At 39.0% G+C, this 12,877-nt stretch overlaps 1 protein-coding gene across 1 annotated transcript in view; it reads left to right on the top strand.

Annotated features, from left to right (window-relative positions):
* The window catches only part of PTEN (phosphatase and tensin homolog), a 50,080-nt gene extending 37,421 nt beyond the window's left edge, over positions 1–12,659 (top strand). Inside the window, exons 8-9 of the mRNA XM_072870839.1 lie at positions 7,875–8,099; positions 9,097–12,659. Of these exons, the coding sequence (XP_072726940.1) occupies positions 7,875–8,099; positions 9,097–9,282 (411 nt within the window). The 3' untranslated portion in view covers positions 9,283–12,659. The remainder of the gene's footprint in view (positions 1–7,874; positions 8,100–9,096) is intronic.
* The last annotated feature ends 218 nt before the right edge of the window (positions 12,660–12,877 follow it).

The raw sequence follows: 12,877 nt of genomic DNA, 5'->3' as shown, positions 1-12,877 counted from the left end.
CTAAGGTTTGAGCAGCACAGAAGATCCTGTCTGTGTGCTGTTGGCTGATTTCTACCCATCTGTCAAATTTGGTTGAATTTCTGAGATAATGGAGTTCCTACGCACTTTGTAAAAGTATCTCTGCAATCTGTTCATCCATCTCTTGGTTCCCAGCTGCAATGCCTTGACATTAGACATTTAGAGAATTCACTCAGAACTGAGAATTTTATCAGTGTCTCAATTGCAGAAAAAATTAATCTAGAACTTATTTTGACACCCCAAAGTCAGCGAGTTCTTAAAGATGAATGCCTCATCACTGGGCTTCATTAATTCTGGTGCTTGTGGAGCTAGTTTACATCTACCAGAGTGAAAGGTGAGGATGAGACCATGTTGATTAAAGGCTACCTTTGTATTTACTACTTTAAATTCTTTATGAATAATTGTTCACTATTTAATGGATGTTATAAAACTTAAGAGCATTCATTGAGCGAATCCTGTGTACAGGCAAAGCATAAAAATAAGAAAATACTAGAGTGGATTGAGACACAAACATGAGTGAGATAACAGAGTCTTGTAATTGTGAACTCAGGTTGTACCTGCTAGATGTTTGTGTAAATACACGTGCACACTATTTTGTGGGCTTGTTCAGTTACAAGGTATTGTGTACTAGTTTAATGGTGTAATTTCACTAGCTGGAAATGTCATGTTCTGTTGTTTGCTATGCACTGATGTCTGCAAAAGTTTTTAAACAGTTTTGTAATGGGAATATATTCTTATGCCTGTTTAATGAGATGTTTTAGTTGGTCAATGTGGCTATATGCAATACAGAGAACTGTAAACTAAAGCATTTTAAAAGCAGAAATTCTACTTTAACTCAACATTTAAAATTATTGACATTTAAAACTGCAATGCACAGGAGCCAATTTTGAGAATGGACTTTTAAAGGAGCACTCAGATTAGTACTGTGGGCTAGAAATGAAGGATGCAGGGAGGAGATGAAACAAAACCCAAACATCTGAGACCAGGTCCTGTTTTATCTGGTCTCTGTCCTATCTTAACTGTGAATTTGTCATTTCTTTACCATCTTCAGTAACACATGGATTGCTAATGGACTTTGTAGGAAGCCTCTCCCCAAGTAAGCCCCCAGAATACCAGTGCGCAGCTCAGATGCTGGATCTTGGCTCTGTAAGCACCAGGAACGAACTCCTGTATTTGTTCTGCCTCTATAGAGAGCACTGAGATCTAGTGACAGCATGAACTAGAGCTCCTCGTTATCACATACAATTTCTGTAGTATAAATTCGTTCTTCAAGAGTGTGTAAAATTGTCTGCAGAAACGCAGCAAGCGTGTTACTATGCTGTAGTTTCATTTCAGAGTGTCATATCAGCCATGGTTTCATTTCTTAAGGATCTCTTTGTAGTTTGAGTAGCTTGTTGATTTTTTTTTCTTTTTGTCTATTCTTATCAAGTACCCTAACTATTCAGGTTCTGTGGATTACAGATAGTACAGAGGTGCTCCTTTTCTCAGTGTTTTTGGACTGCTAGGGCTACAAAATGCTGAGATGGTGAAAGCTCTTCTTTCCACATCTGCAAGCTTTTCTGAGAGATAGAAACTATCCCTTCACCAGACAGAAGTCTTTTGTAAAGAAACTGCCTTGATAGTCTGCCTCAAAGATCTGTTGAATCTAGTGTCTAATTGTCCTCAACCCTGTGTAAGAATGGAGGCCAAAAGAAAGTTGGTATATGGTGTTACACAGCTCTGGTAAGACCACCTCTGTTAGGTCTACTGTAAATGTAGACACGAATTGAGGGCATCTGGGACTGGGTCCATGGATCCTCTGGGATTATAAGCGTGTTAGTCTGTTCTTTATGAAACCACTGCTGAGGTCTTCATACTGAGAATTAGTGAAATATTCTATCTCTGACACATGCTTTGGCACTAGAGGAGATCCTTCCACATGGTTCTTTTGACAACTTGTTACATAAAGTGATGAAGATGGGAATAGGGCAAAGGTGAATATTTGTGGCAGAAAACCTACCTTGGCACAAGGTTGAACACGTTTCTCTGTACAAGTGTTTCACATCTGTGCCTGTTCCTTTTCTAGATAAACTGACTCTACGCAGTTTTTTTACTCAAAACCCCAAAAGAGAGGGCCTTCCACTGTGGATACTTCTCACATTTTGGAGAAGATCACCTCTATGCAGTGATCACCTAATTAATGAGGAACAGCATAATTAGGAGTCACAGGATCTTATCTTTCAGAGATTCTGGTTTATTCACACGTGCTTATGAAAGCTGGAATTACAGGTCTGTTGCCCGTCACTGGTTCTTGCTCTTCTAGGGTTTTCTGTTAGCAGATTTATAGGTAGCTGCTAAACAAGTTTTCTTGCACAGACTTAAAGGCATCACATATCTACCAGTCTGCATTTTAACTTTCCATAAGAAACCTAATAAAAAACCCTAATAACATTAATTAAAAGTGTAATTTGTGATCCATTCTGAGCCTCAGGTTGGAGAGTGGCTATGTCTCATCTCTGTAGATAAAGGAAACTTCTGTGTCTTCCTGCTGTGTCTGGTTTGGTGTTTGATACCACTGATCTCAGCTGAAGTGCTCCAGATTCACTCACCTGTACTTGCTTTCAAATTTCTTAATCCTCTGAAGAACAGTAGTATTATCTGTAGAGCTCTCTAGTATGGAGGTTCCTCCTAAACTTTGATCAAGCTCTTATTGGAAAAATTATTATGCATGAAACAAAACAAACTTGAATGACCAAGTGACTTTAAGCATGTAGTGTCGCAGTGTCAATGTGAAATTTAAAGCAGTCAAGTGTCCTGGTTTTTTAATGGCAAAACTTATTTTAAGCAAATTCAGTGGCTAGCAAGAGCTGACCTCAGCCAAAGGATTATTGGTGCTGGTGAGATGATGTTGGTAAGAGGGTGACTGCTTTGAAAAAGTTACCCTGTTTCAGTTCTTCCATAATCTGTGCCACCTGGCATCAGTTAGTAAGTCCACAACTTTTGGTCTTTTCTTGTCTAATAAAGTTGTTTACTTTATTCTTGGACCATTTCTTCAGTATGATGTAGCTACTTCCTTTCAAGAATGAAATGCATGCTCATATGAGAACAAAACGGCTTGAGGCTTCAGTACAGTTATTATGTATGAATTTCTGATGGATAGAAGTTAGTAATTTGGGGTTTTTTTGAGCATGGTTTTTTTGTTTCTCTGACTTGTAGCTTGGCTATTCTTCCATCTCCGACTGCTGCTGTAGTCTCTCTAGGTTTGCTTCCATGTATCTTTGTGAAGCCTTTTTATTCCAGTTATTGATGTTGACATGATAATCTTAAGTATTTCAGAGTATTCTTATATCACTTGGTTCAGTGAAAGTCTGTTTAAAAACAGTACAGAAGATCTTGTAATCTTCCTGCCTGCAGAGCCTTGGGAGTAAAAGAGACCTTTTTCAGGAGTCGTCCCAGTATAGATGAGAGGGAAACATTGGTGTGGGTTTTTTTTCAAAGTCACTGCTGTTTTATACCCAGACTCTAGCGTAGCCAGCGCTGACATCATTGTTTGAGCTGTTGGGTATGCCATTTCATCTCTTGAGTCTGCATAAATGAGAAGTTCTGCTACACAGTTCAAGAGGACTTTGGGTGATTGCTATTTAGCAAACACTGAAGAATGAACTCTGAAAATGTCAGAAGACTTTAACTGTTGATCTGAAAATGATACAAGAATTTCTATCAGCCATGACTACAGGAAGGCTGTGAGGCCAGCATGGAACAGTTTGAAACATGATCTCCATCTTCGGATTGCTGGACAGCATCTCCAAAACCCTTAGCTGGTGCTGCAAAGTGATTATAAGTGCCTGTAGATCTCTTTGCAAAATTAAACTCTCAGGATGATATGGCAACTCCTAGCTGATGGTTTAAATGGATCTTGGATTTGGACCTCAGTGTGCAGTTAGAGGCAGGTATTGGCTCTAGAGTGAGGTATATTTTTGTCAGTCTGAGAACTGAAAAACTGCACAAGGTGGGGATAGGTATTGTATGTCAAAATAGTGTGATTAAATCAGCTTCTGTCTCAAGTGTCTGATACTGCACTGTAGATTTTATGATACAGATTTGGTTATGGGAAGAAATATATCTGCGACTTTTTTTTAAGGCAGATGCCTGTGATGTAACTGGAAGTGAAGCAAAACACATTAAAAAAAAAAAGCCTCTAGCTAATACTTGTTTTCAGAAGCCTATTCATTAAATTGTGTTCCTGTGAGAACTTGATCTGGTGTTCTGGTTTACTATGTAAAGCCCAAGTTCAGTTCATGCCTTGATTTTTAAAATTCCCATCTTTGGCCCATGTTACATCAACTTTCTTTGTTGTCTCCCATGAAATATCTTAGAGCCTGATGCTTTAGCTGAAGCTGGCTGAATCCTCACTTTGAATAATGAGTTTTGTTTTTCAGTGAAAGCAGACACACAGTTATCAGCCTTAAGAGCTAATTCCAAAAAACATGACCAAGTCTTCCCTCAATTTGAGTGGCTGTGCCATGCCCCAGTACCCATGAACTTAGTTTATTAAGCTAATTAAGTTAGTGTAGTGGGAAAGGAAAGAAAATAACTTGATGCTTTAAAAAGCTGGAGGGAGATTGAAGGATAAATGACCAGCTCAGCCAAGTTGTATTGTTTAGTTTGAGTCCCTGAAGACCTCTGCAAATTTATCCCAAGGAAAACAGATTAAAAGATGTCTAATGAGAAGTTTGTAGACTGTCTTGTCTTCTCCAGACTCTATCAGTAAAGCTGAGTCCCCGCAGTTGCTTGTTCAGGCAGGCCCTTAAGTGCCCAGTAAATCCTTCCTGGTTCTGCTCCACCTGATGAAGTTTAAGGTGAGGCATGACAAGACTGTGCATTCTGCTTCAGCTGGCATTGGTTTACATCCAGTGGCCTTGTTTGCTTTGGCACTGCTTTCCTCCAAAGATGTTTCAGCACTATTGGTATAAGCCATTTCCCATCTATCTGCTGCAGCTTGTTCATCAGCTTTGTCCTCTCCTCTGCTGACCTTACTGGAGGTGTCATAGGTGGCACTGAGGACCAGCACCAAAGTGCATTGCTGCTTCTGCATTGTGGTCCTGAAGAAGGATGAAACATAGTAGTACCATCACCCAAGCTACAAGAGGTGGGATCTCCCTTAACTGTGGTCATGGTGTGGAAGTGCACTTTCTTCTCTAAATCCTTACTGGAAGGATGGCCTCTCACCAGTGGTGAGACTGCAGGTAGTATATCCACCTGTTTACAGAGCTGTTGGGTGCTGGAAACATCAGCTCAGGCTTGCCTTTTTCTGCTGTTTATTGCGGACATCACCTGGACTCCATATCCCTCCTGCTCTGTAGCTGGAAAGCTGATGCCATTCATTGTTTCTGTTTTGACCTGAACTGGTCTTTTGATTTGAGCAGGAGTAGCCATCTCATCTCCTTGGAGGACTTTTAGAGGATCTTTTGAGGGACTTACCTGGGCATAGGAGGAGCCTGGACCAGGTTACCCTGAAGACGTCTTCAAGGGGATTTTGCCTACTGCCACTTTCTTCATGAGACCTCAGCAGGCGGGCTGATGACTCATTGGAACATTACAGAAGAATAAACTCTCTTGCCCAGGATGTTCATCCTCTACTTACAAATCCTGGAGTGGACTCCAGGATTTTAAGACTGTTTCTGAGGTAGCATTAGTGAAGAAGAGGAGAGTGCTAAGTGTATGAGCAGTTTGGGCCTGGCAAGAACCTACTGACTGCTGCCTTGCGTGGATGGGCTCCAACAAGGCTTCTTCATAGATGTGATGGCTTGAAGGGACTTGGTGGCAGTGGCAAATGCCTGTTAGTCTCCCAAGACAACTGTAATTACAGCATGTTAATTTGGTAGATTAACTTGATTCCCAAAGGTACTGAAGAGGCATGCATTGAAGTGGATAACTTCTTAACTACCAGAAGTGTTTCTGACTGAATTATTTAACTTTTGTCTTTGCCGTTGCACTTCCTTACAGGTTTAGGGGTCTCTTAGGTGCTTACAGAAATGCACACAAGGTGAAAGTGTTTTTGTATGCTTTACCTAAAATACTGAAAATGGGTCTACTGACCTTTGGTAGAGAAGGCAGGTAGAAGTTGTTTCATCAGACACTTCTGAATTCCCAGTATTTGTGTGCTTACATGTTTTTATTAATTTGTGAAGAACAACAACAACATAAGTTTAGTAGTCCAGCTCTTCCCTGCCCCCTTCTCATTGGCCGAGGAAAATGTTGTGATATTTTGCTGGTGCCAGATGGCTTTCAGCAGGGAGGCATGCTGATATGATACACACTAGAACCACTTCTGTTCCACCTCTTGATTCCCCCCCTCTGCTTACCAGCAGAAGTGAATAGCTAGGAAGATGGGGCAGGACCTGGATTTTCCCATAAGAAATTGGAATTAAATCTCTCTGGTAAACCAAAATGTGTAAATCCGCTCAGAAGGAGTTGTTTTGTGTTCTGATCCTGTATAATATCAAGGAATGTTAGATTCTGGTATGGTGCTAGTGCTAGCTGGTGACAAAGTGCTAGCTTTGTCACCCTTGCAGCTTTAACAGAAATGCAGAAATACTGACTATTGTGGGAAGGCTAGCCATTTGCATTTTGGATCTTTTGCCTGAAAACTCAAATCAGAGTAAAACAGAAGGTTTCCTTTGTAAAGAGGAAGTAAGTGTAGCTCAGTTTCAGATGGAGAAGTGCTTAATGTGCTAGTCAGGATCAACCTGCTAATAGTAGTTGATCTTGGCAATATCGACTCTTGACTGACAAAAGTATGGCAAGTGATGGAGAACTAAAACAAGAGCATTCAATGCATCCTACGGAGCTATTTAGCTGAAAGCTTAAAGGTGAAGTTCCTGGGCATATCATCTTCAGAGACTGTCTAGCCAAGAGCAAAACATTGCTGCTTGTTCAGTAGCACATATGGAGATAGACACTCACAACTAGTCATAATGATAAGCTAGTCATAATGCTAGTCATAATGATAAGCATGTAATATACTGGCTGATACCAGGTAGTTCTCCAGTGACTTTTAAAAATCACCGATACATTTATATTTTGTCTCTTTGTACAGGTATACCTGTTGCAGTGTTATAGTGGATAATCTAACTTTTACCTTTCCAGCTGTTGATGGTCATCTGTCAAGTTCTGCTCAAGTTGAATATACCTAAACTGTCAGTGCCTCATCTTCTCATTAAAAACTTCCTGTTGAGTAGAAGGACAGCAGACACTTCCAGAGTCTGACTTTCTCTTAGTACTGGTCAGCAAACATCTGAGTGGTAGAAACCATCTCCGTAAAGCAGCAATGAATCCACTATAATAGGAGTTCTGTATTTGTAGGGTGTTTTTGCTCAATTACAGCTATTTCTGTATAAAAATAAAAGCGTTTTGTTATGTGGGAAGCTATAGGGGAGGATGTTCTCTGTTGATAAATACTACTCACCTAAGCTGGTTTGCACAGGTGGTCTGTTGGGTTTGGCTACTGCTTGGCAAGGTATGAGCAAAAAAAAATCTCTTTATGCCTTGTGATTACAAGTTCAACACTTGTTTAATTTATTGTCATCTGCTTTTTTTGTAGGTATGCTAGATTGTTTAAAAAACAACTTTCGATAAGGAGTGACTTCTGAAAGCTTAATTGGTTAAAATTGAGTTTGATTAATGCAGAGTTTTGCGTATTGTCTAGGAGAATTGGTGAAAATGTCTTTGCATGCAGTGTAACCAATGATGTACTGTTGTCCAAACAAGTTACATCTGATATTACCTATTTGTTTTTGACCAGCTGATATTAGTCTAATTAATGTGCCACTAGCGAATACTAAAGCAAGCTTGTTCTTTGTGTTCTTCCTCCCCAGGACAAAATGTTTCACTTTTGGGTAAATACATTCTTCATAGGACTGGATGAAAATTCAGACAAAGTAGAAAATGGAAGTCTAGTTTCAGATCAGGAACTTGATGGTATTTTCAGTACAGAGCGCTCAGATAATGATAAGGAATATTTAATCCTTACATTAACAAAAAACGATCTAGACAAAGCAAATAAGGACAAAGCCAACAGATATTTCTCTCCAAACTTCAAGGTCAGTATATATTATGTGTAAACAAAGCTGAAAAGCTGCTTGACGTTACCAGATTTGTTTGTCTTGCCTTATGGAGGAACCATTTGAAACTGCTGTCTATGTAGAAATTTAATTAATGTATTAGTATTGCCACCACTTAGCAAAGCTTCTAGCTTTGTAAGTTTATCTGCTTTTTGGGAAGTCGATAGATGTTGAGACTGGGAGTGAAGGCTTTGGGCTGTTTCAGGTATTTGTCAGAGCCATTGGAGACGAGTAGTGGGAGACCCAGAGACCTGGTAGCATCTTTCCTGTACCAGCTGCATTGCCATGAGCTCTGAGCTTTACACAGTAATTCCTGAGTTGATTTGCAGAGGTGCCTGCTTCATGGGAATGCCTTAACCCATGAGTTTAGCTTTGAGGAATATAAGCCATTGCCAGCACTGTTTTTAAAAATGAAAAAGGCATTTTTAAGAATTTTAGCGTTTTTTTAACTTGCCCATAAAATACCAGTTAGACCCCAGCAGTGCTCATTTGAAGGTAATGGTCATAGTTGCTTGTTGGAATATTGCTTGGATCAGACTTTTAACACACACACACACGTCACCAATTATAGGGTGTTTTGTTCATTCCTGTGCACTCTTACTACAATCTTCTTTTGTGCTCACAGAGGTCTAGAAGGTAGGATGGTTGAAAAGCTTAGTGTGGCATGGCCTGCCGCAGTGGTATGTTGTGCTGCTATAACTTGAGTACCAGTGGTTGGTGCAGATATGCAGAACTCCTTCAGCTGGGCTTGAAAAACCTGCTGCTTTGCCAGTTCTTTATTTTGTCAGGGGTGGTAGTGAGAGGCTGGCTAACCTCAGAAGAGCTCTTTCTTTGTTTCCTTCTTTCCAGAGTAGAGAGAGGAGCACTGCTGTGATTCAGTGTAGCGAAAGGAACCATGCTGTTAAAAATTACATTGTTACCTGTGCTCGGTTAAAGTCCAGGTTCCCTTTTTAAATGTTGTTTTTTCCTTTCCCAGGTGAAGCTATTTTTCACAAAAACAGTAGAAGAGCCATCAAATCCAGAGGCTAGCAGTTCAACTTCTGTAACACCAGATGTTAGTGACAATGAACCTGATCATTATAGATACTCTGACACCACTGACTCTGATCCAGAGAATGAACCTTTTGATGAAGATCAGCATACACAGATTACAAAAGTCTGAATATTTTTTTTATCGGAGATAAAAAAAACCACACACACAAAAAACAACCATGAAGAGTGACAAACTTGAATAAACTGAAAAAAGGACCTTTTTAAATGGCAAAAGGACATAGTGTCAGATTACCAATTATAGGAAGAATTCTTTCCTGACCAATCTTGTTTTGCCCTATAAATCTACAGGGTTTGACACTTGTCCAGTTGGGGGAAAAAAAAAGTTACATAGCTCTCGTATGTATATACCTTTTTGTGTCAAAAGGACATTAAAACTTCAATTAGGAACTATAAACATGGCACTTTCCCATTTTATTCCAGTTTTATAAAAGTGGAGACAGATCTAATATGTATACGTAGGAATTTTTCCTTTTGTGTTCTGTCACCAAACGAAGTTTTGAAAATACACAGGTTCACATCCTGCCCCTTTTTTTGCACTTGTGTGGCAACAGAAGAGTCTGCAGTTGGCTAAGAGATGTTTCTAGAGGGTTTTACTACATTCTAATGCATGTATTTTGGATGGGGGATGGAAAGTAATGCTCAGAAAGGAATATAGTCTGCTGGAGCTTGGCCTGTGTACCATATCCGGCTATTTACATGCACCTTTCTTTAGCATGCTACCATAATTCATCCTGGACAGTTGAAGAGTCGCCGCTGTCACTGCTTGTTGTTTGTGCATTTTATTTTTTTTAAGTGTAATGGTGCTAGAAAAGGCAGCTAGAGGGAGTGATTCTGTATAGGGGTACAGGAATGAACCTTCACAACATCCTAAAGACCCACAAATGAAGGGAGAAAAATTATTGGGGTCACAGAAAGGAAACACAGCAACAATGACTTAACCATACAAATGTGGAGGCTATCAACTAAAATATGGGCTTGAAACAAATTGTTATAAAATTTGACAATGACTTATTAATTGTTTTTTTCTGAATTGTAATGGCTGCTCCATCTCCTGTGTAATCAAGGCCAGTGCTAAAAGTCAGATGCTATTAGTGCATACATCAGTCAACATCTTACATTTGTATTACTAGTTTTTCAATCATATTCCTGCTGTGAATACTTCATGTGCTGCCTTGCAAGCTTTTTTCTCATTAATATAAAAATATTTTGTAATGGTGCACAGGAAATTTAAATTGGAGATTCTTCAGGTAGTGTTTGTTTTGAGGATTTATGATGCATTTATTCAATCAAACCTCTGTCAGCTGTTCCACCCCTTTGACCTTACACATTCTATTACAATGAGTTTTGCAGTTTTGCACACTTTTTAAAAAAACGTCATTAACTGTTAGGGAATTTTACTTGAATACTCAGTACCTACGATGTTTTAAAAACAGACATTACACATAATATAGAGGAAACCAGTGTTGCAGTAAATTCTCAACCTTGGGTGTATATGAAGATGTGTACTTTTAAAGAGCAGAGCTCGTCCCAAATACATTGTTTGCTATTAAAACAAAAAAAACCCCAACCACCCAACAAATTAGATTTATAAACTGGCAGTGTTGTATTATTTGTTCGTAGGGATATAGCCAGGAGTAGGGCTTGAGATTCACTTTTGGTATATAATTGACATGCCCAGACTGCAGATGACTTAAGAGTGCAACTACTGTTGCATACAAATGTGAAGTAGCTGACAAACTTGTTTTCTCTAAAGTATGCCATGAATAGCTGTCCCCAAATTGACACTTTTTTTTTAGGATATAATACACCCCCCCATTTTAATTAACTTACTGGTGCTGACATTGAAGTTCATTAGCTGTGTTCTCGCCTAGATAACAACTGTGTATGGAATCTGTAAGGGCCCTGTACAACAGCATTAATGGTAAGAATTTGAATGAGACAAGGCAGGACTTCCAGTAATTACTATTGGTAAACAAAGGTATAAAGTGCTTTTCTTTTTTTTTTTTTCCCAGCATCTGTTGGTCAATTTTGCTCATCAGATTCATGATTCTAACTTCTAACAAAGCTGATAAATATTTTTTAATAGGTTTAATTAGACTTTAATAGCTTAATGGATCAAGATTGCTGGTTCCAGTGCTCATTATTCCCACTGTTATTGATGAGCTGGAGGTGGTTACCTTGGGATGTGATGTTTAACTCTTACCCTTCAAATCATGTTTCACCTTGTCTGTTTTTTAACAGTTGAAAGTTGTGTTGGCTAATAAACAAAAATGTTCATGCTTTAAAAGTATTCGGATGTTGACACTGCTGCATGCCCCACTTTGGATAATAAAAATTGGATTGGTGTGGTTCCGGTATGTAACGCTGAGGGCTGGATTGGAAATCATGACGTGATGGGCTTTTGCACTGTTATTTTTCCTTTGGAATGTGAAGGTTGGAATGAGGGTTTGATTTTTTTTTTGAATGTTTCAATGTCTTTGAGAAGCCTTGCTTACATTTTATGGTGTAGTCATTGGAAATGGAAAAATGGCATTATATATATATTATATATATAAATATATATTATACATACTCTCCTATACTTTATTTCAGTTACCACCCCCATAGAAGTTGACAAGAATTACTATGACTGAAAGGTTTTTGAGTCCTTATTAAAACTTTATTTATGACAGTATTCATAATTAGCTTGAACTGCATTCTGTAGGTAATCTTTCCTTGAGTTTCTGGACTGTATGCTTAAGCCTTTTTGGATGTGCAACAGCTTACATGTCTGAAACTACTTGAAGGCATCACTTCAGTAAGAGCTTACTGTTAGGCCCTGAAGCATCCCCTAGTCATTGGTAGCCCCACTCAAAATATTTGCCACAGCTATTAAAGGGCAGTTGTATAAATAGCATCCGGATTTGTTCCTGTGGCGCACATTGTAAACTGAAGTGGAGTTTACATGCAGCATCAAATGTTTTCAGCTTTCAAAAAAAAAAAAAAAAGATGCTAGTGTGCAAGTTCCATGTTTAGTCATAGCAAATGTGTGCAATATGTTAACGATGCCTGTGGTTGCCACCAAGTGCCTCGTTTACCTTTTAAATACTGTTAGAAAGTGTCATGCATGCAGGTGGATGGGGTGGAACTGTGCACTAAAAGGGGCTCCAACTGCGGTGTTTGGCAGAGCTGCCTTTCTCTGCTGGTTCAAATTTTCAGTCTGTTTTCATATAGCATATATATATATATAGATACTAAAAGAAAAAAAAAATCAGTCTGTTAAGCAGCCTTACTCTGATTCAGCCTCTTCAAATACTATTGTGCTGTGCAACAGTGGCTCTGTGTGTAATGCTATGCACTGAGAATACACAAAAACCAAGTATGACATGTACAGGATAATGCCTCATACAAATCAGATGTCCATTTGTTATTGTGTTTAACAACCCTTTATCTCTTAGTGTTAAAACTCCACTTAAAACTGATTAAAGTCTCATTCTTGTCACTGTGTGGGTGTTTTATTCAAGTATTTTGAGTTATGGAAATGGTCAGCTAAAATATTTTGCTTGTAAGCCATGAAATTTTGAGCATGATCATTAGAGCAAAGGATGCTCCTTGTGCATCAAGGGATTTTAAGGGAACTGCAGCTTAAAACCTGTTTATGTTCAGAAGCTTTGAACAAGTGTAGGCATTGGAGGTGCAGATTGTGTGCAGGGAGATCAAACTGT

Source organism: Ciconia boyciana, chromosome 8 (assembly GCF_034638445.1).
Source record: "Ciconia boyciana chromosome 8, ASM3463844v1, whole genome shotgun sequence".
In the NCBI taxonomy this organism is placed as follows: domain Eukaryota; kingdom Metazoa; phylum Chordata; class Aves; order Ciconiiformes; family Ciconiidae; genus Ciconia; species Ciconia boyciana.
The sequence above is the reverse complement of the archived record's forward strand: the minus strand, read 5'-3'. Positions and strand labels throughout refer to the sequence as shown.